Source organism: Vulpes vulpes, chromosome 13 (assembly GCF_048418805.1).
Source record: "Vulpes vulpes isolate BD-2025 chromosome 13, VulVul3, whole genome shotgun sequence".
NCBI classification, from domain to species: domain Eukaryota; kingdom Metazoa; phylum Chordata; class Mammalia; order Carnivora; family Canidae; genus Vulpes; species Vulpes vulpes.
This window is the reverse complement of record NC_132792.1, coordinates 127,507,246-127,534,598: the sequence shown is the minus strand read 5'-3', so window position 1 is coordinate 127,534,598 and position 27,353 is coordinate 127,507,246. Positions and strand designations below refer to the sequence as shown.

General features: G+C 39.5%; 1 protein-coding gene across 1 annotated transcript; it reads right to left on the bottom strand.

The window, feature by feature from the left end:
• On the bottom strand, positions 1-27,325 carry FH (fumarate hydratase). The gene is made up of 10 exons (XM_026003378.2): positions 27,123-27,325; positions 19,988-20,122; positions 16,634-16,744; positions 14,528-14,704; positions 12,108-12,290; positions 9,568-9,733; positions 7,830-8,033; positions 6,200-6,327; positions 4,802-4,955; positions 1-1,500 (listed from the first exon to the last, which is right to left on the bottom strand). Exons 1-10 carry the CDS (start codon positions 27,246-27,248, stop codon positions 1,358-1,360), a joined length of 1,527 nt encoding a protein of 508 aa, XP_025859163.1. The 5' UTR covers positions 27,249-27,325; the 3' UTR covers positions 1-1,357.
• Positions 27,326-27,353: the final 28 nt, after the last annotated feature.

Here is a 27,353-nt window from a genome sequence, read left to right as displayed (position 1 = left end):
TAGACAAAGAGAATGCAAGCTTTATTTTAAAGCAAACTGTGCAAGCATCGTATCACCAGCATGTGAAGAACACTGGCAAAAACGACTATTGATGGGTTGGAAAGTATATCTGATAGTTTCCAGTTCCACAAAAAAGTTTGAAATCCTTTTTATGATAAAAAAAAAAGAGTGCCCACTCAGACTTAAGAGATTAATTATAAGAACATAATTCTATTTTTCATCACAAAGGTTCTAGAACTTTAATTACAATTTTACATGCTATCTACGCTGCCTTCTAAATACCACAGGGAATGGCTGCTGACCGCCAATTTTCCAAGAATAAGTATCAGGCGGTGCTTCCCATTTTTTAAAAACACACTTGATAGAGCACTACTTACAAATGAGATGCTTTATCTGGCGGGATTTTGTCTCCACGATCCCATAATTTACCACATGAGGAATGAAGAAAATAACAAACCAAACTGTCCTACTGCCTCCATAATGGAGGCGGATTCTATGTTCAATCAAGCTTTAGCTTCAGTTTTAGTTCAATCAGGCCTGATCTCCCCAGACCGGTTTGTTCAAAATCCCCTGTGGTTGTTTCCAATGAATTCCTGCTGAAAAACCCTGGCATTGGGGCAGAGAGATCACGACCCCCTCCCTTCTCTTCCCAAGTTTCAGCCTGCACCCTGGTCCTTGCTCATGCACACCCTACAATTCCTGGCCCACAGGCAGCAGCTCTTCTGTGGTCATTCAGCTAAGGTCAGGAGGAGGGTGTGTGTGTCCGCAGCACATGGAATATGTCGGCCCTGATTTTAAACCTGCCCCATTTCCTGACAGACATATGCACAGGCACACACACGCATATATACTCATATGCACACAAGCGTGCATGTGCATACATCTGAGGGGCAAGTGAGCTTATGCTCCCAAATCACAGAAGAAAAGAAATGGAAGTATATGACTTAGGAACAAAATAACAGGTACTTTTTCATTATAGGGAAACTGAAAACAACACCAACAAAAAAACTAAAACTCTTTAAAAATGTATATGGCTCTTTTATAAAGAATGTGAAGTAATGGACACACATACACCAAAATGAGATTCGACTATAGTACAGTCAATTAACATAGAAGAAAAATGAGTGTTTCCTTTGACTTTACACATTTAATTGCTTCATTTTACACTTTTCAAATTTGCTTTGGACTCAGCACATCCTAGGGCTTCTTAGGTCGACCAAGTTGCTTGCTAGACACAGTCAAGTTCAGGAGCAGTTTCCTTACACATTCATCCATCTCTGTTTAAGAATAAGGAGTCTTTTCCATTTCTTTCTCTTTTTTTTAGAACATAATTGTTTTTATTATAAATTTATTTAAATCACTTTGGACCCAGCATGTCCTTAGGTTTCACCCATTCATCAAACTGCTCTGCGGTGAGATAGCCAAGCTCAATGGCAGTCGCCTTCAAGGTTGATCCATTTTTGTGTGCTGTCTTAGCAATCTTTGCCGCCTTGTCATACCCTGAAGAGAAAATAAAAAGGCAATATAGGTGTTCATAGTGAAACCTGGTTTTCTAAAACAAAAGGTCATCATTATTTACTTGATACTGAGGCTACTGATCTCTTAAGTAACATTTTTAATCTTAAAAATATTAAACAGTCATGATCTTCAGAGCCGTCATTTCTTTTTTTAAAAGATTTTATTTATTTATTCATGAGAGACACACAGAGAGAGGCAGAGACACAGGCAGAGGGAGAAGCAGGCTCCATGCAGGGAGCCCGACGTGAGACTCAATCCCGGGTCTCCAGGATCACGCCCTGGGCCGAAGGCAGGTGCTAAACCACTGAGCCACCCAGGGATCCCCAAGAGCTGTCATTTCTGATAGAAAATAAAACCTTTACATTTGTTAAGTGATACAGACTAAACATTCCTCACTTTCTATAGCAGATTTGTTCCTAAGTATAATTGGTCACTTCAATCATCTTTGGGTTCCCCTGTGTAGCTCTCTGGCTAAATGCTAACGTAAAATAATTTTTAAAGGATCAAAAACATTATTACTACACCACAAAATAACTCCTATATTCACAGAGGGAAATACAAGAAAACAAAATAGCATGAAGACATGAAAATATACATCTGAGAAGTCAAAATATGTGTTGATTCCAAAAACATGTTTAACTGGAAGCAATCTTTCTACCACAGCATAACGAGCTGTGTGCTACAGTGCCCCAGCAAACAGCACCACTGGGTAGGAGCTGTGGGGGGAAACTGGCTCTGAGGGGGCAAGGTGCATGATGGTGGGGGAGCCTCCCAGACACTGCAAGGATACGGGGGGCGAGGGGCAGGGGGGGAGGTTTTAGCATAGATCTATTCTCCTACCAAAGACCAGAGGTATACTGTTTGCTTCAATTATTTGCTTCTGGAATTAACAAAGGGTAGGGCAGCTTTGCAAGTTGTCTTGACTTAACACAATTGAGAAAAAGGTCAGAAGGCAAAAGCAAGAAAGAACAGAAAAGGGTGCCTGTATGGCTCAGTTGGTGAAGTGTCTGACTTGCACTAAGTCGTGATCCCAGGGTCCTGGGATCGAACCCCGAGTAGGGCTCCCTGCTCAGTGGAGAGCCTGCTTCTCCCTCTGCCTCTGCCCCTCCTCATGCTTGTTCTTTCTCTCAAATAAATGAAATCTTAAAAAGCGAAAAAACAGAAAAAACAAAAATGAAACCAACGAGGAGGAAAAAAAAAACCCAAAATATCCCCATATCAGAGGACTACGGTCAAAGAGACAAAAGCCTGCTGAGGCAACACGATTGTCAACCAGGCAAATGTTACATATCAGCACAGAACCATTAACCATCTATGAAGCAAATTATGGGCAATTTTAGTACTCACCTGAACCTGTGAACACTAAACGTGTTGAAAAGGGCATTTACTGATCAGAGTAACTTTGAGAAAGAATTTTCATCAAATGATCAGGGCCATTATTAGGTATTGTGTACTCTTACGTTGATGACGTTAGAGTGTAAGTCTTAAACTAACCATTCAGTTCTTCTCTTCAGGTCCTACAGAGCCTGTTAGCAGCTAGCCTGCTCCATAATGAGCGCACAGAGCACCCCTGATGAGCAGTTGCAAGGTTCACACTGTCCCTTTATCCTTGTATGGCCTTTACCTCATGGAAAACTGACTCCAACAAAGACTAATCAATCATTCAGCGTTGGGAGCACCCCCCTCATTTAAGTGTTCTAAAGCACAGATGTGAGGGAACATTTCTCACATGAGCCTCTGGGTTCCCCTGTGTAGCTCTCTGGCTGAATGCTAATATACAATAATTTTAAAAGGATCAAAATATTATTACCAATCTCAATACTACACCAAAGAACACGATATATATCATACTGGGCTCAGAGCTACCTGAAGCAATCCAATGAGCTCTAACTTTATACAACTGAAATTACAGTTTGATGTGAAGCCAATAAACAGAAAAATCTGCCTTGAAAGTTTAGGAACATAAAAGAATATTTTAAACAGCAATCATATCATGCTAAGGACTGTATCATAACTTATTCTAAAATAGAAAATCAAATAAAATGTTAACAATCTCAGCTCAGCAATAAGAAAGTGGGAAAGGAAAGGCTTTCAAGGTGTCATAACAATGCAGTGAATGCCTCAAAACTACAAGTCAAATTGTACCTTTAGTGAGGATCACTATAGTCTCTCCACAATCCCAAGTCGGTAAGTTTGAATTTACATAATCAAATATTTACAATTCTGGAAAAGGTTTGCAATATGAATCATGGTTTTAGATAAAATATTTACATTTCCCCCCCACCCTTCCCTATAAGCAATAAGTGCTAGCCTTTTTCCTTTTGTTCTTATTGGTAACTTCCCATTTCTGAATTGAATAAAACTACAAAGTGTAGTAGATCATCTAGAGAAGGCAGAAAAATGAATTCATCCCACATTCCTAATCGGCCAGTGCCACCTAGTGACATTGACGTTACCGAGGGGACCTCTCCCAGGTAATCTGCACAGAAGGTTCAGCATCGCAATACCATTAAGATTTATGTAAGTTTGAACTTCTGAGTTTGTCACATTTCAAATAAAATGAAGAATAACTAACAGTATATTAATATATAAAGTGTCTTTCAACACAATTTTTTTAATAAATTTATTTTTTTTAATTTTTATTTATTTATGATAGTCACACAGAGAGAGAGAGAGGCAGAGACATAGACAGAGGGAGAAGCAGGCTCCATGCACCGAGAGCCCGACGTGGGATTCGATCCCGGGTCTCCAGGATTGCGCCCTGGGTCAAAGGCAGGCGCTAAACTGCTGCGCCACCCAGGGATCCCTCAACACAATTTCAAATATTTTATGAGATTTTTACTAAAACAATGTCTGAAAAGGAATCTCCTACCCATCTTGATCCAATAATCTCTTAAAAATATTTTAGCTGGGGACGCCTGGGTGGTTCAGCGGTTGAGCTTCTGCCTTTGGCTCAGGTCATGATCCTAGAGTCCTAGGATCGAGTCCCACATCAGGTTCCCCAAAGGGAGCCTCCTTCTCCCTCTATCTATGTCTCTGCCTCTTTGTGTCTCTCGTGAATAAATTTTAAAAAAAAATTAAAAAAAAAAATTTAGCTCGGGGCACCTGGGTAGCTCAGTTGGTTCAAGCATCTGCCTTCGGCTGAAGTCATGATCTTGGGGTCCTGGGATTGGGCCCCCACATGAGGCTCCCTGCTTAGGAGCCTTAAATAAAATCATTAAAAAATGTATTTTAACCATTTAATGTTGTATTCAAAATGACATTATTACTCCTTATATCTTACCTATATGAGGATTAAGAGCTGTCACCAACATTAGAGATTCACTCATCAGTTTGCTGATCCTCTCTGTGTTGGCCTGGATTCCCATGACGCAGTTTTCTGTGAAGGAAACGGCTGCATCTCCCAGCAGCCGGGCTGAGTGTAACACATTTTTGATCTGTGATGTGGGGGGTAGGAGGGGGTAGAGAGAGAGGGAGAGAGAGAGAGAGAGAACTGCTTATTGAGCCTTTTCTGTCCAATAACATTATGTGCAGGTTCAAAAATGAATATATAATTTGATAGCATAGCATTCCTACAAATTGAAAGGACTATACCCACAAAAACAAATATGAAAGAAATTATGAACATTTGAGGACACTGAAATCTAAAAGAGGTAAGAGCCATAAATACAAATAACTGGCACCCAAGAGTCCCTGTAGTGTGATAAAACACAGATATGAAATGTTAGCACAAAGAAAGAGAAATTAATCCCAGTTGTAGGAATTGGTGAAGTCCTATTTGATGGAGTGGCCTTAGATAACCAGAGATGGAAAAAGAATCTTCTGGAAGAGAAGTGAAGATGTAGAGGTTAGAAGGTTCAGCAGCTGGAGGCAGCCAGGCAGTGAGGGCTTCCCAGGACTTAATGGTCACCATATTTTTCATGCTTTATAAAACAAATGTTCCTCAGACCCTTTAAAGTAACCTTTCACACAATATTTAAAACCAACATAAAATCAATTAGTTTGCTTTAGCTTTTTTTTTCCTTTTTGGTAACATTTCCAATATATACTCTCTTTTGGTACTCGCACTCTCTTTTGGTCTAAAACCTCTGAAAACTATAGTCCTGACAATAGACTCCAGTAGAAGGCTCAGAACTTCCAGGTTTCATTTGATACTAATGACTTTAATATAAGACAAATGTTGATTACCTTGATATATTTTCTACTAAAGACAAAAAATAGATTTTTGTTTACATTTGTTACACACCTACATCTGCCAGGCAGCTGGTATTAACTGGAATCTGACATGAAAGCAAAGACTAAGATATCCAAGTTCTGCTTTGGCCTTTCATTTTTCATGAGAATGTACATTCTGTGAGGGCAAAAAAATATGTCTTATTGTTCTATCACTAGTACCCAATTCAGTGCCTGATACAGATTTGACAAATATATTGAATGAATATTAATATGCCATTTGCATGTCCTTATCAGATTAAAATGAGACTTCACGCCAGATGCAAACTGATAATAAGCCTCTAATATATTTTAGATACGACACTTTACACAAATTAAGAACTCCAAATGATGACAGCTCTCTGTTATCTGAAGCTGAGGAAACTGGATGAAAAGATAAAGATGATGCCACCCTGCTCACAATTAGCCTTTAGTCAAAAAAACATTAAAAATTGAATGTAAAGCTTACCATCATTGGCTTGAACACATTCAACTCAAAATGTCCATTGCTGCCTCCCACAGTGACAGCAACGTGATTCCCCATGACTTGGGCTGCAACCATCGTCAGTGCTTCACACTGGGTAGGGTTCACCTTGCCTTTAAAAGAGCCACCAAGAAAAGATTCCATATCAAACATGCTCATGGACTCAACTGTCATTAAGATTAGGTATTATGTCAAATAATCATGAGAAGAAAATCTAACTTCATTCAGTAAAACAAGTCCCCAACCATCTGTGCTGATATAATGAAACAAACCAGGTGAATAAAGAGGGACGGGCTGCCACAAGCCATGAACCATTCATTCAATGGCTAATGAGTACTCGCACCCACACGCTGAATACGGCCCTCTCCATCTCTGCGACTTTCGTTCATTGTTGACATTTACGGAGCTAAGCACTGAACATACCTACTATAGTGAGTGATGCAGCCTCTGCCCTCCAGGATCTGGAGACCACAGAGAGAGAGCAGGCAATTACAGTACATGAGGGGTAAATACAGAGAAGTAGGCTGCTACAGGAACACTTATAGAAGAGGCATCTCACTGATACAGAGGAAGCTGATGTTATGCTGAAATTCTCCTACTCATTGTCATGAGTCTCCAGAGCCCTGCCACCCCGGGAGCACCCCTCTGACAAACTCAAGTTTGAACAAGACACCCCAGATTCCTCTGACCAGTACAAAGCAACACCCTGGGAAGGTTCTTTCCTTATCTGTGAATCTGGGTTTCCCTTTTCTAGCAATCACCTTGAATATGCAGTCAATTAAACTTGTATCATTTTGCAATGTGAACTATTTTCAAATCAGATCCCTTCTCACTCTATACGTGTGCATAGCTTTAAAAGAATCTATAATCAGGTCTTTCTTTTTCACTGTTAAAAGTCACTTTTTTAGTCAAACCTACAGAGGCCCTTCTTTATGAATCTTGATCCTGTCACCTGGTGTACTACTGTTTCCTTATCTGCTGATGTGATCCACACGTACTCCCTGCCTTTACCCTCAGCCAGCAGCAAGTGGTGGAGGGGCAGAGCCATTTGGCCTGCGACCAAGACACACCTCCAGTCTGAAGTCAACTCATTAGTGTCACTTAAGTGTCACTGTTCACCCAATACATTTTCTAACAGGGCTACCCACATGTCCCCACAGGATTCCGTGAATGTCACAGAAGTCTGTCAAATGACTTGCTAGAATCCAGAAAGCCAGTGTCTGTCACTTCTCTTATCTGACAGGCCAAAACCCAAAGCGAAAAATGAAATAACAGGCAGGTGGAATAATTCATTTTTATTCAACCCATGCTGAACACTTTAGCAGCTGGCTAAGAATTCTTCAGGCTTTGGATTATGAAAGATGGAACTATTACATATTCTCTAACGTAGGAATCAAAATACATGTACTAACTAAAATTCTCTTTTCCTGCATTGTTCAGTGATGTTGCCAGTTCAGATCAAAGGTGGCTGCAAAGACATTCTGAAATGAGTGTGCCACCCACATCCTTACCCATGTCTGGGATCACGCTGAACACAAGGGGACATGCTCTGTTCATAAGAATGCCCAGGTTCTTGTCAAGTTCCAGAGCTAATATTTATCAGCTCTGTTATTACCTGGCATGATACTGCTTCCTGGTTCATTTTCAGGCAAGATCAGCTCTCCCAGACCTGACCGGGGACCAGAACCCAGAAAACGAATATCATTTGCTATCTTCATCAGACTGCAGGCCGTAGTGTTCATAGCTCCGCTGAGTTCAACCAAAGCATCATGTGCAGCTAGAGCCTCAAATTTATTTGGAGCTGTGACAAAAGGCAAGCCTGAAGAAAAAGATAATAACTTTCTGATATAACAGGTAAAATGAAATGTTTTTTTCTAATATCAGCAAGTTAAACAGAAAGTTCCAGGGTATGAAAAGCAAAAACGGAACAGAAGAAAAATTTTACTTCAAGAAAATATGCTTATTTTATGATTTCAAGCTTTGTCTATGTTTCCTTAAGAAGTCCTCAACAAGTAGGAAGAATCTAGTGATATCAGTGTGTTTAAAGAATAAAGAAACAAGTACAATAAATGCATTGAAAGAAAAAAAACTATTCTTCTGCAAATACATGTATGATGCCTGACTACTCTTTTTTTTTTTAAGATTTTATTTATTTATTCATGAGAGAGAGAGAGAGAGAGGCAGAGACACGGGCAGAGGGAGAAGCAGGCTCCCCGCAGGGAGCCCAACACAGGACTCAATCCTGGGTCTCCCAGACCACACCCTGGGCTGAAGGCAGGCCCTAAACCACTGAGCCACCCGGGCTGCCCGATACCTGACTACTATTGAATAAAGATGAAAAGTAGCTAAAGTTCACTTTATTCCACACTCCTTTGCTAGTACAATTTTCCCCCATCTTAGGTTGTACTAGTCCTGCTATTAGCCAGGACTCTACAAATCCTGAGAAGACAGGGGGCCAAAAAGAATTAAGACATTTTAACTCAATGTCACCTGTGTTCAAAATTTTAACGATCACATATTTTAATCCCTATAATACAGTTCTTCTCACTTAAAACTTGACTAAAAAACAATTCTCTGCTAGAAAGCAGAGAATTAGACAATGAGCATTGTCTAATTGTGTCTGCTCTGATCAGCGAGTAACATCTATATCTTCAAAAGAGTTTTCTGGGGTATCTCTGGGTGGCTCAGTGGTTTAGTGCCTGCCTTCCACCCAGGGCGAGATCCTAGAGTCCCGGGATCGAGTCCCACATCAGGCTTCCTGCATGGAGCCTGCTTCTCCTTCTGCCTGTGTCTCTGCCTCTCTCTCTGTCTCTCATGAATAAATAAAATCTTTAAAAAAAAAAAAAAAGTTTTCTGGAGCTGACAACTCAGCTGTAATAACAGTTATTACTGAGAACACAGCATTCTCTCTACTAAAGGAAGAACAAGATTCAAAAAGGCCATTAACTCAGAGAAATATCACAGTATAATACAGGGAAAAAAAAGAAATTAAGCCTGTGAATATCTCCACATATTTAGCATTGAAAGGAATATGTCACAACCATCCCCTGATTTTGCCTGCTTTGAAAAATGGGTATTTGAAACAGCTTTGAAGGGAAAGTAACTGAATATCACCATATAGTAAACAAGCCTGCATTGACGGATTTTAATTGCATACTGTATGAATCATAGATGGGAAACTTAAAAGGCAAAAGGATTAACACTGCAGCTTCTGAAATAGACATAAAACACGTTTGATGGGAAAATATTATTTTTAACTTTAAATTCACAAGAATTAAAAAAAAAAAGCAGAAACACCTAGAAAATAGAGACTAGTATAATGAAAATAAGTCATAATTCATATTATCACTGACCTGTGAGTGCAGCCACTTTGGCAGCAACCTTCTCTGCAAAGCCAATTCTAGTATTTAAGCCTGTGCCGACAGCAGTGCCTCCAGCTGCGAGCTCATAGATCCTTGGCATTGCAGCTTTTATTCTTGTCATTGCATATTTTACTTGTTGAACATAACCACTAAATTCCTGGAAAGAGAAGGAAATTAAGGTGAGAACATGTGATTTCCTAACAGCTTACAAGTTTCTCTGTGTTAAACAGAAGTTCTTTTAAATATGTTTCAGGTACTAAATTATGAGCTACCAAGTGGTATTTATACCATTTTAATTCATACCATGAACAAAGTATACAGAAGAATGAAGACTTACTAACCTGTAAGGTGGGACAATGCCACAGAGGATAATATGCAGCCTATTAAAACACCCTTTTTAAAATAGAAATCAAAGAAAAACAACACAGGAGATAAACTTTAAAAAAGAAAGACTTGAGTACATTAAATTATTGGTTTGTTTGCAGGTGATTTTTCTTTCTTTTTTTTTTTTTAATTTTTATTTTTTTGCTGTATCCCAGACAACTTCGTGAAAGGAAAAAACCATGAATTTCTCTAAGACAAATGCAAATGCAAACATAGACCTTTTCTCCACACAATTTCAGCTTAAAAACCTAATAGAGAGCAGGAGGACCCTAAAAATATTCAAGAGGTTGAAAATTAATAGCACAAGAAGGTAACAGGCCAGAGTAAGACCACAGCTTCAAAATGTAAGTTAATTCTGCTATTAACACCACATGGGTTCCCAGAATATGACACACTTTAAAAAAGGTAGCCACAGCCCTGCTGTATTGTCTGAACACAGTAGGGGCCCTTATAAGAATTATGCAGGGACAAAAGGTATAAACCACAACTCAATTGAGCAAGCCAGAACATATGGTTACACTAAAGCTATCTTCTTTCCTGCCTAAAAACACTGAAAAACCATGAATACTTGTAACTAGTATTAGGATATCTTACTGTTTTAAAGAAAACATTTTAGAAGATATAACTCCTTTCAGGGAGACCTAATCTACCCAATCTAATGTCACTAATATATACACCAGCTGGAATCACTGAAGAAGTTTAATTTTATTGGGAAAAACCTGCATAAACTCAGAAGACAATTCCAATAAAAGCAAGCGTAGGTGCTTGGGTAAAGGTAAAGTCGAACAGAAACATGTTTCTGATGTAATAGGTACAATGAAGTTACACAGGAGGCTGTCTTGGCCCAAACAGGTATTAGCACAATAGTTTTGCACCATGTAACACATACAACACAATGAAAACATTAGAAACCAGAGGGATACTCATACTCAGAGTTTCAGACATACACTCCTCCTCCATAGAAACCATGCCTGGCGCTAAGAACCAACGATGCAAAGAGAAGAGACTTCAGCTGAAGTTAGGGAGCTTGCTTCACTCATAGCACCCGTATCCCAACTAATCATTTCGTTTTCCTCATTCCTTCTGTAATGAAGTTAAGCTAAGGAATTAATAAGCTTCTTGCAGTGTTCATCTGAACAAAACTACAGATGAGAATCTTCTCAAGAGAGCAGCACTCACCTCACCATCATCTGACACATGGTATATACAACAATCTGTTGATACTGGATTTGTGCACGTCCTAACTACAGGAGAGTTTTGCTATTAAAAATTATTGCCTGCATTCCTTTCATTTCCTTCATGGCACCTGCTATTAGACATTCTGCGAGGCATTGATCAAGAAACATGAAAATGCTTTCTGGTATTTTGGGGGACAGAGTAATACCTCTTTCCTATGTGGCCCAACACAATCTTAGAGGCAGATATGCCTTGTTTAATCAATTTAGAAGTAATTTTTATAGAACCCACTAATCTAGAGTAAGAGACAAAGGGAGACAGGATGATTTTGGTGACGAGGAAGACCACGGTGACAGCTAACGCCAATATGTGCTTACTACATGTCGGTATGGTTCTAAGCCCTTTACGTGAACCAGTTATTTGAAACTCACAACTAGGCTAGGATACAGATGCTATTTTCCTCATTTTTTTTTTTTAAAGATTTTATTTATCCATTCATGAGAGACACACACACAGAGAGAGAGAGAGAGAGCGAGAGAGACACAGGCAGAGGGAGAAGCAGGCTCCACGCAGGGAACCCGACGTGGGACTTGATCCAGGGTCTCCAGGATCACACCCTGGGCCGAAGGCAGGCCCTAAACCACTGAGCCACCAGGCTGCCCTATTTTCCTCATTTTAAAACTCAGAAAACTGAGGCACAGAAAAGCTAACTCATTTTTCTAAGGTCCCACAAAGCAAAGCTAAGCTCTCAACCCCAGCCGACTGCCCCAAGAATGGCTCATAGTCCATATACTGCGCTCTTCCCCTCAGAAGGTGTCAATAAAACTACTGGCTGGTTAATGCAGAATAGTGACTGCCACTGAACTGAACTGTTGTAATTTGGCCTTTTAAACTAGTGTGATTTAGAGGATAATGTGTTGGCCATTTGTACCAATCCCTAAATTGAATCAAACCCAGTCACATTCCTCTACCTGCCCAAGAGTGAGCGGAACAGCATCCTGTGTGTGAGTGCGTCCAATTTTGATGATCTGGGCAAACTCTTTAGATTTTGCATTGAGTGCATCATGTAGCTTCTGTAGTCCTGGCAGCAGCACTTCATGGACTTCTATGGCAGCAGCAATGTGCATTGCCGTGGGAAAAGTATCATTTGAGCTCTGTTGGAAAATTACAAAAAATGTAAACTGTTAAATCAGAAGGAACAAAAAAAAATTAAATGTCTCTATTAAAAAGTCTCACTAACTTAGATTTTAGTGCTCAATTCCATTTATATGTGGCAACTTCTAGGTCACTTAAGGTCAAATAAGCAGCAACATGGTTTAATGAACTCAGAATTGTATTCTATACGCCACCTACTATTATTATTATATCTGCTAGAAAATGACAGCAAAAGATAAAGAAGTACAATTAACAGGTGCATGTAAGGATAGCAAGAGTAAAATATATTACGGTTATACAGTATAAATAGTCTTTTATTAAATTTGAGTAAAATTCTTGTGAGGTAGTTCATCATTTTAAAACTAGGAAAGCCAAGCTCTCAAAGAAATTATATGACTTGCCAATACATTAAGGAATTGGCAGAACTGGGACCTACCCAGGTAGTCCATACTCCACGCTCTGTATTCAACTGAGACCCATACTTTTAAATTATTATGCTATTTTTAAAAAATGTATTATTTTTTACAACCTTTTACTATGGAAAATAATAAACCATTTACAAAAGTAGAATGAACTGGTATAATGAATACTCTTGTACCTATAACCTAAACTCAAACAATTAGTGGTGCACACCAATCATGCTTCACATGTAGCTCCACCCTACTCCTCCACCTGACTGTACATTCTGGATTACTCTCACATAGATTTCAGACTGTGGTATACATAAAAGATAAGTTTATATAAAATGCAAGTATTAAGTTTGAAAAATCCTTCATACAGTAGTAAACTTATGTGAAAAAGCTCCCCCCATTAATATTTAAAAATATATTAAATTACACCTAGTGCCAGATATTGATTTCTAAATATTTTCCAGTATGATCCTCCAAGAGTTCCCTAGAAAAATAGGTGCTAGGGCAGGGAGAAAACAACATGATAAGCTTGGAGCACCTGGTAGTTGAAGAAAGTAAAAAACTGCCTTAAGAAAGAAAAAAAGGAAAGAAAAAAATAGGGGGGATAGGGATACTTCCAAAGAACATAGCCAACTGAGGGGGTTCCTGAAGCTAGAACATTCTAAACAACAATATAAACAGCATCGGATTAGAACCCTAAGAATAAAATAAATATTCATGAATCCACGGTTACATAAAGAATTAAGTAAGTATTGGGGGAGAGAGAAAAGGACAAATCTTAACAGAAAAGTTTCAAAAGAAGGAATAAGGGAAGTACAAAATCACCACTAAGACACCACAGTCCTAACTGCCACAGGTGAGACCCACTAATGAGTAATATTTGTGCACAAAAGTTTAAGGAGAAAGAGGATGTTTGCACAGCCTCAAAGTTACCTAGTAGTTCTGTGTTGAATTTAACATATGACCCAAAATTCCTTGATACTCCTCCCTTTAGAAAGAGCAGCTTACACGCAGTACCTGGGTGCAGGCAGCCTCTGTGGCTCCCTTCTAACAGAGAATAGAGGGTGGAGAAGTCCAGGAGACCCATCTAACCAAGAGATTAAAGTTAACATCACCAGTACCAGGTCCTGGTGCTATCATGTGCCCCTGCCATGATGTAGTAAGAGGAGCCCTTCACTTTTGAACAGTCTTCTCCAAATCCAGAGTCTCTATCTGATCATGAGAAAGCATCAAACAAAGCCAAACTAAGGGATGTTCCACAAAATACCTGATCACTATTTTCAGAACTGTCAAGGTGACAAAAGACATACTGTCAGACTGGAGACTAAGGGAACACAGTGACTAAATGTAGCGTGTAGTGTGCATAGTATCTTGGAAGAAAAAAGGATATTGTAGAAAACTAGGGCAATCCTAATAAAGTCTGTCTCACTGAGAGTGCTTGTATACCCATGTTAATTTCACAGATAAATGTACCAGGGTTATAAAAAATATTTAACATTAAGGGAAGCTGGGAGAAGGGTATACAGGAACTCTGTGAAGTATCTATGTAATTCTTTTAAAATTCTAAAATTACTTAGAAATAAAGCATTTTTAAAAAACAAACCAAACAATACAAATATACATATATACTAATTCAAGTGCTCTAATAGAGATTTTTGTAAGTTTAAGACATTGATTCAAGATTCCTAAAAGAACATATAAGAAGTCCTTTCTACCTAAAAATATAAGCCAAATGAACTTTCTTTGTCCAAAAGCTAATGCCTGTTTGACAAGAATAATTTCAGGTATCCTTTTCAATTTTAACAAAGAAAAGATCATATACTGACCTGGCTTTTATTAACATGATCATTGGGATGCACAGGTTTCTTGCTACCAAGTTCACCTCCTAGCATTTCAATTGCTCTATTGCTAATGACTTCATTTACATTCATATTTGTCTGAGTTCCAGATCCAGTCTGCCATACCACAAGAGGAAAATGATCATTTAATTTACCTTCGGCTACCTGCAGAAAGAAAAAGTTGAAAAAACGAATTTTTAAAAATAAGAAATATTCAATATTCACTTAGTTATTGTGATCAGCTATGATTCAGTAGTCACCTATAAAGTGCTATTTTAAAGATGCTCACTTTTCTCATATGCTAAATGATTTATAGATGATGCCACACAACTTGTGGTTGTCCAGCAAGTCCAAGCTTCTGCAACACATATTCCAACCACTGCTAACTTTACAAAATGAAAGGTTATCTACTCTGAAAGATATAACAATTTCATAGATTTCACATGAAACCTGAAGCAAGGCCATCTTTCTTCTGTATTTTCAACAGCATCCTCTAATAATATCCAGGTAGGGCCACCTGTTAAGGCTGGCACATGTGTTTCTAGATACATTTACTGTGGTGCTGCTCAGCAGGAATATCCAACAGATGTTACAGCTGGAGTCAGCATGATAATGAATGAGTTACTTGGAAGTGAGTTTTCTAATAGCTGTTTCACTGCACAGATGTCCAATGAGTATCAAATGCCAACTGTAGAGACAAACACAGTCCAGATTTGTCTCTATTTATCATATTGTTATCTGTAAGTTTTTTAATTATAAGCTAAGAGGGTAGGTGCTTAACTTCATCTTCTAGAATGATTTAGCTTAAAAAAATAAATCAGTCCACATTTTAAGACATTACCACCTTAGACAACTAGTAAAACTTTTTTCCTGGTTTTATAACAGATGTTCAGTGTGGAACCTTTTGAGAAGTGAGAAAAGTGAAAGTTACCCCTCAGAAACAGAGACTCTTGATATTTTGGCTTTTCCTTTTAGGCTTGCCCCAAGCAATGCGTGTGCATATATACACACACAGAAAAACACATGTTTTCTGTCCATCTTTTCCAAACACAATTAAGATCATAAAATACATACATTTTGCTACCTTCCCCACCACATATTACTTATGTGGTGGGCTCTATCGTAGGACATTCTTTAAGAAACTAATTTTCTAGAGCTCTACAATATAATTTATATAAGCATCTACTATGGTCAGGTACTAACTTGTCATAATCATAAATAATACTGCAATAAACAACATTGTAAATACAGGTTTTCAATCATTATCTCTATTTCTTTAAGATTACATAAAAAGTGGATTAGTGAAATAACATTCTCCATACATATCATCAAATAACTGACTAGTGGGGTACCCAGGTGGCTCAGTCAGTTGGACATCTGCCTTCAGCTCACGTCATGATCCCAGAGTCCCAGGATAGAGCCCAACGTCAGGCTCCCTGCTCAGCAGAGTCTGCTTCTCCCTCTGCCCCTACCCCTGCTCATACTTTCTCCCCTCACTCTCTCACATAAATAAAATCTTAGGGGGAAAAAAAAACCCAAAAAACAAATAACTGACTAGTTTTAAAAGGAATCCTTTACAAATAAAATAAAAAATCAAATATGTAAGTTTAACAGTATCTCTACAAGTTTTCTTCAAACTATATAAATTAAAAGTCAAGAGAATTAAAAATAAAACATATGGTGCACCTGAGTAGCACAGTCAGTTAAGCATCTGACTCTTGGTTTCAGCTCAGGTTGTGATCTCAGGGTTGTGAGATAGAACCCTGCACTGGGCTCCATGCAGAGTCTGCTTGAGACTCTGTCTTTTTCTTCCTCTGCCCCTTCCCCCCACATGCTTGCTCTCTCATTCTCCCTAGAATAAATACATCTTTAAAAAATAAATAGAAAATAAAAAAATAAAAGGTATAACATCATCCAGAAGTTTTGTCACAATATTTTAAGTACCATATTAATATCCTCACCAAACAAGAATGCTGCCTTGAAATTCATTAACTCAGGAATTCAGTGTCCTTTTTTCCTGCCAGAGCCTGACATCATCCACTGGAGACATGGGTCTGATGCCACTGAGTAAACAGTACACTTATCACCTCCTACCTCATCTGCAGCCTTCATTATGGCCTCAGCAATCTTTGAGTCAAGACCATAATCCTGGTTTACTTCAGCAGCTGCTCGCTTCAAGATGCCAAAAGCTTTAATAACTGGGATCTAAAATAAATCAGAAAAATATCTCAAAATTGCAAGTTTCATTAAGCATAAAAATTTAAGATTATTATTTTACACAGGTACAAAAATTATACCTAAAACACTAAGGTAAGTAATGTTATAGTAACATTAAGATTACAGAGAGGAAAAAAAAAAAAAAAAGATTACAGAGAAGTATGTAAGGAACCAAGATTCATCATGTATCTGTTCCACACAGGCACTCACAATGTAACTCATTCTACTTTTTTATGATACATTGTAATGGATGTGTGTTTATTTCATACATATAAACACAAATGGCACTCAATCATTTCACCAGCAAGCACCATTATTTTCCCTCACTGGAACTCAGGTCACTTTATAATTTTTCCTTCTTCTCTTTAAAAACAATAAATATTTAACTGCTGATAAGTTCAAAATAATCATTACTAAAGAATATCATTTAATCCTAAGCCAAAAAGCATGATATTCTAGTTAGTCAGTGAGGTCTTGACACTCTTCATATGTCACTGGAATGTCCCTCAGAATATTTCTTTAAACCCAGGGTACACCCTTGGGGCTGATGGCTTCTGATGCATCTAACCCTATTTCAAACCCATTCAGTTTGCAGATCTTTTCAGTTCCTGCTTTAAATCACCTCAACAAATTTATTTTTTTTTTAATTTTTATTTATTTATGATAGTCACACACACACAGAGAGAGAGAGAGAGGCAGAGACACAGGCAGAGGGAGAAGCAGGCTCCATGCACCGGGAGCCCGATGTGGGATTCGATCCCGGGTCTCCAGGATCGCGCCCTGGGCCAAAGGCAGGCGCCAAACCGCTGCGCCACCCAGGGGTCCCCTGCCTCAACAAATTTAAAGGGATGAAATGGTGCAACTTTTTATGACATTTCAATGAAGTAATAATCTGGTTTTTGTAAGAAGAGAGAATTACATGTTCTTGCCAAAATTAATAATGGAGATTGTAGTCTAGATTCCACATGAGGTTTGAAAGGGTAAAGTGTGTAAGGGAGGAAGGAAGAGTAGGGAAAAGGAAGGAATTACATAGAAGCCATGGTCCTCAAGGAGAATCAAGGTGGAGAAACAAAGAAAAGGAAGGAATAGGACATGCTGAACCTGGGCTGAAGAGAGGACACACTGAGCAACAAAGAGAAAAGGAAATAAAACAAGGGAACATTTGTATTTTTAATTCTAAGAATTAAAACAGTTTTAAGTATACCCAAATGAGATAGAAACAAATGGCACACAGCATTAGAAACTTGAAAACTTTAAACACGGCATGGATGGGAATTTAAATTTCTTGGTTTTTTTTTTTTTTAAGTTTTTTTTTTTTTATTGATTTATTCATAGAGACACACACAGAGACAGAGAGAGGCAGAGACATAGGCAGAGGGAGAAGCAGGCTCCATGCAGAGAGCCCGACGTGGGACTCGATCCAGGGTCTCCAGGATCACGCCCTGGGCTGCAGGTGGCGCTAAACTGCTGCGCCACCTGGGCTGCCTGGGAATTTAAATTTCTATGGCAGCACATTGCAGTGCTGGCTGAAACCACTGCCAAGGTCGTAACTGATAGCCTGTCCACTCCGGCCATCTGAGTGAAGCGACCAACCCCAGTGTCTGTGGACTGAGAAAAATTAAAGCACAGCTTCACTGACCACAATTACAATAAAACGGGAAAATGTCACTGGGGCGAAAAGAAGGCTGCTCATAATCTTTTTTTATTTTGTTTTCCTTTGGACCTCAGGTACAAAGGGGTAGGTTTATTCATACTGCCCAGGTCAGGGTACATCATAGTCTTCTTTGTATTTTTAAAAGTTCAGGATAAAATAAATAAATAAATAAAAATAAATAAATAAATAAAATAAAAGTTCAGGATATTCATTGAGATAAAGCAAAATGTGACAAAACAGACACCCCACGTGTTCATCTCTTACAGATGCATAATGTCAACAGCTGCCCCATCTCTGGAGTAGTGGCAGCAATCACACACCCCTGAACCCACCCCCTGCTGCCTGAAGCAGGACCATTAAAACTGAGTTGTGCTTACTCCAACCAACAGTGCTTAGGATTGATCTCCTTAGTCCCAGGAGTTGAACTAGATGAGGACATTCTAGGATCAGGTGCTACCCTTTGTCACTTAACCCTGTCCTGGTCTACCTCACCACTCAGCCATCAGTGGCAATAACAAAAAGATTTTCTTCAAAGAGTCAGTTGTAAAATCATATAAGCTTGTCAAGATTCAGTCGTAAAGGCTTAGAAATGAACTAAAATATAGAGGTTAAAATTACTAGAAGATAAAAAGTATATTTAGAAGACAGCTATTAAACAATATCTCACCGGATGAAGCCTGGCTACTTCTAGGCTCCTAGTCTATCCTGCACTCTGGCACAGACTAGTTAATATTCACATTGCAGCTGGGCTCCAACAGCATATGTAATCTATTCCATCAATTCTTTTAACACTCTGACAGCTCTGAAACCAAGACGCATCACATGACCAATGACAGGTCACAACTCTGATAGCCTTTTTCTTTCTTAGTGCTACATACTGGTGCATCTTCTAATTGATGTCATCTTAGATTTAATGAAATATGGTAGAAAGATTTCTAATCATTGAATCATTCATGTGGCTTTGAACATATATATTGTCTATTACATGGCAGATATGGTGAAGAATAATATTTTTATGTATTTGTGTATACTTTTCTGGAAACTAAAACCAAGATAGAAAGTATAACATTTAAAAAAAATGTTTTATATTAGTTTTTAAAAAATCAGTCTTGAATCAGTTTAGAAAATTAGGTATTAAAACTAAAAATGTTTAAACTGCTAAATTCTGGAAAAAATCTGAAAAAACTCAGCAAGAATAAAAAGACAAATCATGAGGTGCCTGAGGGTCTCAGGCAGTTAGTGTCTGACTCTTGATTTCAGCTCAGGCCTTGATCTCGCCTTGGAGAGTTCAAGCCCCTAGTCAAGCTCCATGCTGGGTGTGGAGCCTAACTGAAAAAAAAAAAAAAAAAAAAAAAAAGATAAATCACTTAGTTCTGTCAAATAAAACTCTAAAATATCCAAATTCACAGCTCAAAATAATAGTCCTAACCTTCAAAAAGTTCTTTGGTATCTTAAAGAGAAACATGTTATTACAAGGCCAGTTCCATAGTAGCTTCCTATTTAACTCTGTAAAATAGTTATTTATAAAATAAGGGGACTCATTCGAATAAAGCCAATGCTTCCATAAAACCACTTACTGGCATGCGCTCTGTCACACCTCCAATCTTAAAGTTCATCGTAGATCTCACAGTCTGGGCACCATAATACTTATCATTCGGGACCTTGAGTTCACCAAAGGTGTCGAACTCTATCCTAAAGGAATTTTGGCTTGCCTACAGAGAAAAGACGTTGTTATAGCTTGAAAAGAAACAGAGTATCAAAACAATAATATCCTACTAGGTGTGAGGGGAAAGAAACCTTAATTGGCACTCTACAAAGACAAAAAAATCCCATTGGTTCTCATTCCACTCTCCAGTTCCTTTCTTGAGAAATTTGTCACACATTGTTCTTCTTTTAATCTGAATATAGTTGACACAAACAATGTTACATTAGCCCTAGGTGTATAACATGGGGTTTCAACAACTCTGGTAGGTCATACTATGCTTGCCACCTGTCACCACACAACACTATTACCATACCATCCATTATATTCCTTATGCTGTACCGTCCATCCTCATGAATGATTTCATTCCATAACTGGAAGCCTGTACTTCCTCCCACACCCCTTCACCCATTTTGCCTGTTCCTTCATCCCCCTGCTCTCCAGCAACCATCAGTTTGTTCTCTGTATTTATGGGTCTGCTTCTGCTGTTTACTCATTTGTTTTTTTAAAATTCCACATATGAAATCATATGGTGTTTGTCTTTCTCTGACTTATTTCACCTAGCAGAGCACCCTCTAGGTCCATCCATGTCACTACAAATGGCAAGATCTCATCTTTTTTATGACTGGGTAATAGTCCATTGCGCACACATGTGCGCATGCATACACACACACACACCACACCTTCTTTATCCATATGTCTATCAATGGACACTTGGGCTGCTTTCATAATTTGGCTATTGTAAATAATGCTGCAATAAATACAAGGGTGCGCGGTGGGGGTGACTGGATGATGGGCACTGAGGGGGGCACTTGATGGGATGAGCACTGGGTGTTATTCTACATGTTAGCAAATTGAACACCAATAAAAAATAAATTTACAAAAAAAATACAAGGGTGCATCTATCTTTTTGAATTAGTGTTTTTGCTTTCTTTGGTAAATAACTAGTAGTGTGATTATTGGATCATATGGTAGTTCTTTTTTTTTAAATTTTTTGAGGAACCTCCATACTGTTTCTGACAGTGGCTGCACCAACAGCACACAAGGGTTCTGTTTTCTCTACATCCTCACCAAGACTTGTTATTTCTTACCTTTTTGATTCTAGTCATTCTAACAGGTGTAAGGTGATATATAATTGTGGTTTTGATTTGGAGTTCCTTGACAATTAGTGATGTTGAGCATACTTTCATGCCTCCGTTGGCCATTTGTACACCTTCTTTGGAAAAATGTCTATTCAGGTACTCTGCCCATTTTTCAACCAGATTATTTGGGGTTTTTTTAGTGTTGAGTTGTAGAAGTTCTTTATATATTTTGGATATTAACCCCTTATCAGATATCATTTGCAAACAATGCAGATGTTAAAGACAAACTGTAGAATTCATACACTATGCAGAAGATAAAGGAACTCCTTTGAAGTAAAAATAGTAATCTTTTCCAATTCAGGAGTATAATTCTTATTGGTCAAGCTTTGGCCAATTCAGAGTACCCAAGTCAGAACTTTAGAAATGGTCTAAGAATGATACTTAAAATTTGTGAATACTAGATACTTAAGCAGAGTTTAGCCATGATCTACAAATACTAATCATGAGCCATAGAATAGTGCAATATAAACAGCCCAGGCTTTGCAGTCAACAGTGCCCCACTTAGTAGGTGTGTCACCTTCAGCAAATCAGTTTTCCTCATTTATAAATTAAATGTAGAGATAAAAGAGGATGGGCTAGGTCAGTTCTTAACCTCTTCTGGGCAATGGAACCCTTTGAGGATATGAGGAAAGCTATGGATCCTTTCTCTAGAGAAATGAACACAAATACATATACGAAAAATCTTACTTATAATTTTAGAGAGTTTATATCTTGAAATCAATCCACCACCCAGAATAAGAACCCACAATCCAAAGTACCTTTTATGGAGAACTTAGGATTCTACCAAGTACATTAAATTATGCTAATAAAAAAGTTAACTCAACAAATATTTTAAAATACTATAGAAAAAAAAAGATTTGTTATAAAACACAAAGTTAGAATTTACATGTGATAATTTATGTCAAGGAGACGATAGATGTTCAGAGCTTTAATTAATGTGAATTAATTATGAAATAAACATGGCCAGATGATTCAGAAGATTTAAAAATCCCTAGCCAAGTAATTCTGTTTTAGTAAATAGTCCTATGAAAAATTTAATTGGTAGTTAAATGTCTGGAACTAGACGGATTAAAAAAAACCCTTTATATGCTATACAGCCTTTGAGGTTGCAGAAATAGAAAAGCATGTAGGTAGAAATACAGTAGTATTACCAAGGAGGTCCTTTTTTTTTTTTTTTCTATGTCTAAAGTCTGCAGAGGACTGGCCTAAGCCAAAATGAAGCAGCAGCTAATAATCACACTTCAGCATTTATTGTGGTATGTAGCAAATTCCAAGTATCACCTTATTTGACTTTCACAACCACTCTAGGAGATTTTACTATTATCATCTCCACCTTAGAGGAAACACTGAGGATAAAGGAGATTAATAATCTCAGGAGATCACCCAGTTAGTAAGAGGAAGGGCCTGAAACTCTCAAACCCTGGACTGTCCACATCCAAAAGCTGTTCAGATTACTATTTTTTTGTTACCACTTCCATAAGCCAAGAAATGGAGGGAGTAACTCCAGACTGGCCACAACCAGCCCCTGAGTTGTACCCCAAACCTTGAAGAATGAAAGGAAGTCTGAAGATGCGTAGTTAGATTTCTCTCTAGTAGAGCTTGGTTACGCTGACACCACTGTATACCCACTTGCTTCCTACCCTGTAGACCAAAAGCACCTGGGGTTCTGTATCTCAAATGCACAAATAAAAATATTTTGTATTATGATCTTTGTTTTAGATAGCCTAAGGAAATATCCATGTATGTTAAAGTATACTTTGGCCCAATAACACCAGCAATGACAGCAGTGGAACTGGACACGTGAGGTAGGTTTTCTTCCTCTCACCAACAAGATGCCAACTCCAAAGGGAGATCAGTTTCAATTAGTCACTTGTGAAATCAGGTTCAACTCCTTAGATTTACATCATCACTTTCTGTATTCAAAAGTATTAAACTGTCATCATAAAACAGCAATAACTTTGTCCCCTAACCAACTGGTTTCTATGGTAAAACTCAGATCCATTCAAAGTTACTTGAAAAGATCTAGATGAATATATTTTACTATGTTTGTTTTTCAGCTTAAACCGTAACAATTTTTAAATTCCAAATCAGGAAACAAATCAAATTCTAGGACCCTTGACAGTAATCATTAAAAAAGTACAGAAGTCAATTGTGGCTGAAATCACAATCTCAGCAAAAACTTCAAAAAAATATGCTTACTGTCCTTATAATAAAAATCAACATTCCAACTTTAAAACCATAAACATTCTCTGCAGCAGCTTAGGTAGCTAATAACTATGGCAAAAAGCCAAAGTTATCCCTTTATTTTAAACCCAGGATATATACAGGTTGCATAAACTTGTAGAACAGAAACGGAAGCAGTGCTGTAACACTTTGTAAGGCACCAGGAATTAGAGAAAAGCTATGTCAGAGGTGGTTATGCTTATGTGGATGCTTATGCATCTGTTAGATAAGTGCATATATGTATGGACAGAGGAACCAACCAGGTAACTTTGCCAAATCTCTAAATGTTCTTTTCAAAAACCTACAGAAACCAAATCCCTTTAGGTGTTCTTTACAGTAACCTACAGAAAAAACCCTTATACAGTGATCTGGTACATATAAAAACACATGCTTATATGAACAAAAGGCTGAAAGAAAAGCTTCATGAGACAGTATATTTTCTGTTCTATGCCAATCTATGCTTTCAAAATAACAATAATGTTCATAACTACCCACTACATAACGAGTCCACCTGAGGTCTGAAAAGCACTTGTGTGGTTTTCAAAATCTTTCACATTATCATGTACATTAACTCTTCCAGTGGCTTGGGCAAGAAGAGGAGGGATACTCATCCTGAATTAATGGGAAAATGATCAGTGCTTCTGATGAAAAATGAAATGATGAATGGTATCTCTTACTATAAGTTTTTAATTCGTACAATATAAACCACTGTTACAAAAAAACTAGTGTTTTTGAAAACCATGCTTTTATATGCCACAATCCAAAAAGGGTTTCTAGCCAAAGTCAGTGTATCACTTCAGGTTAACAGAGTTTAACCCACTAGACATAAGGCAGGCACAAAGTGTGACTTCCCACGGGTCCCTGTGAGATTCATGCTCATTTATTTAAAATCACGTCCTCAGGGCACCTGGGTGGCTCAGATGGTTAACGCATCTGCCTTCCACTCAGGTCATGATCTAAGGGTCCTGGGATTGAGCCCCGCCTCAGGCTCTCTGTTCAGTGGGGAGTTTACTTCTCCCTCTCCCTTTCCTCTCTCCTCTCATGTTCTCTCTCAAATGAATAAATAAAATCTTAAAAAAAAAAAATCGCCTCCCCTTCTCGAGGAGCATGTGTGGGATAATGGTTATGTTCACTGCAGTCTTATTGCAGTCTTATTGCCATTAGGTCCTAGAAATACCAAGTACTACTGTTAGCAGCCACTAACCCCAGGAACCTCAGACCCAGGAACCTCAGAAATTGATGAGGCGGTCTCAATATCTGTATGCCCTTCTAGACCAGAAAGGTAAAAAAGCCTCTACGATGTCTCCCATGTACATTCATGTGTGAGATAACCATTAACTGAACCATGGCATCTCCTAAAAAAAATAAGATGCCTTTCAGATTCTCAGTTTAAAGTGGGTTAAAAGAATATTTCAGTGTTTAAGAAGATCCAAATCATTTCTCACATAAAAGGACTACCTCAAGAGATAAAAATCCAAAATATGACATCACTGTGTTCAGGTTTTCAGTTTCTTTCTGTAAAAGTCTGGTCTTAAAATGTAGGGTGACCATCAAGTCTTCCAATACTGACAAATATATAATAAATGTTTTATTGATATTACACTGCAAAATAGAATAAGATATCATCTAGATTTCCAGACTTTAGAGCCACCTGCACATCATTAAGGAAATAAAGAAAAGTGAATTTAAAAGATGTAAGGCTTCCCTATCTGCCATGCTAGCAAGGCAGTATCATAGCTACACTATTACAGCTGTTCTCCATTAGTTTCTCACTCTCAACTGCACTATTTCTCCTGGATAGTTTTTATCATATTGTAACTAACTGTGCATCATTTGTTTGCTTATTTAATCTCCACCCTCCCCCACCCCCACCCCCCCAGCCTCTAAACTCTTTCCTGTAGTTACTTTTTCAGCTGGCCCACCCAATACATAGAAAGCGTTCAATAAATATGTTATCTTCCTGGGATCCCTGGGTGGCGCAGCGGCTTAGTGCCTGCCTTTGGCCCCGGGCCCGATCCTGGAGACCCGGGATCGAATCCCACGTCGGGCTCCAGGTGCATGGAGCCTGCTTCTCCCTCTGCCTGTGTCTCTGCCTCTCTCTCTCTCCCTCTCTCTGTGACTATCATAAATAAAAAAATTTAAAAAAAAATGTTATCTTCCTGTTAGATAAACATTTGTGTTAGATAAAAGGTAACCTAGGGCATTTAGGGTTATGTAAATTCTCAATAGTAGCAAGAAGAAAAACTTTTAATAAAGTCAACACAAAGATTTTGGAGCTGAGTTTAGATAGCAGAAGATATATTTAGAATTAGGGGGGGGGAATCTATTTTCATTTGATCTTAGCTACCACCACAACAGGAAAAGCAAGGTAGTGCTCTTTTTTTTTTTGAACATTTAGAGCAGGGCAGATTCCCCAGTCTCCGATTCCCTTTCACAAAGCACTAAATTAGTTAAAAAAAAAAAAAAAAAAAAAAAAAAAAACCACATAAATTTTTAAAAGGCTCTAACATGCACTAAAACTATTACAGAAGGGCACTGCATGGGCATAAAGTACCCCTCGTTTTGTAGTTTCGGCATAGTCATGCCATGAAATTATCTCGAAGTTTATAACTTGGGCCTTTGAAATACACTAGATGGAGGCATTAATGAGCGCTCACTACTTGGCAGTCACAAAGTACTGTCGCAGGAGCAATCCTGCTGAGGGCCTGTTCTCATTTCCATTTTGCACGTGGAAACCGAGTCACAAAGACAAGTTGCCCCAAATCCCAACTGTGAGTAGGATTTGAAATCCCATCCCTGACTGCAAAGCCCACACGACAGCCCAGCGGTCCCTGCAGAACTGTCGTTTATTTTCCAGACTCTTCCTAACAAGGCGCGTGTGTGCGTTAAGGGCTGAGAGCGCTCGTTAAAAGCCCAAGTTACTGAAGGCGACGCCCGGTAAAGAGCAAAAGACTCGAACTGGACTTTGAAATTCCTTAGGCCTTTCTGAATAAAAAGTACTGATTTAGCTACAGCCACATCCTATCCAATGTCCCCCGCCTACACGTTCCAAGTTTTACAAAAGAGGGGAAAACCACAGTCAGCCTAACGGACGAAATGCAATTTCACGAAAAGCGGTCTTTTAAGCTCCTAAGAACTTTCAACCCCCCCCACCCCCACCCCCACCCCGCCCGGAGGCCCGAAAGTAGCTCGCCGCACCGGGGTGAAGGGAAGCTGCAGGTCGGAGGACGGCCAGCTGCACCCGGCCTGCTAAGGGGCAGGGGCTGCAGCGGGCCTCGCCCCCCCCGCACCCCCCGCCGCACGGGCGCCAGGGTGGGGGGCGCCAGGGTGGGGGGCGCCAGGGTGGGGGGGCGCCAGGGTGGGGGGCGCCAGGGTGGGGGCCTCCGCACCCGCAGGGGTGCAGCACAAGGCGCGGCTGCAGCCCACCTCCTCGCCCGGACGCCCCGCCGCCCCGGCCCCGGCCCCCCGGAGCTCGCTCGGGCGGGGGCGGCGCCGCGAGGCCCGGAAGCCCGCCGCGCGGGCACGCAGCCCAGGCCGCTCTCCGCCGGGACGCCCCGGGAACCCGTCCCGCCCGCCCCGCCGGCCGGCGAGCGCAGGACTGAAGGTCACCGCCGGGAGGCCGGGGCTCTGGCGGCCCGCGCTCACCATTCGAGCGGCGTCCGGGGGCCGCAGCAGAAGCACGGCCGCCTCTCCGAGCCCGGGAGCGGACGCTGAGCCTGGAGCCCGCACCAGGCGACGCGAGCGCGCGAGGAGCCGCACAGCGCGATACATGGTGCCGCGGGAGCCTGGGTAGAATTTGGGGGTGGTTGAGGCCACGCCCCCTCCGCGCGGGCTGTCAGAACCCGTCCCTCCCACGGCGCCTCGCTCTTATCCAAT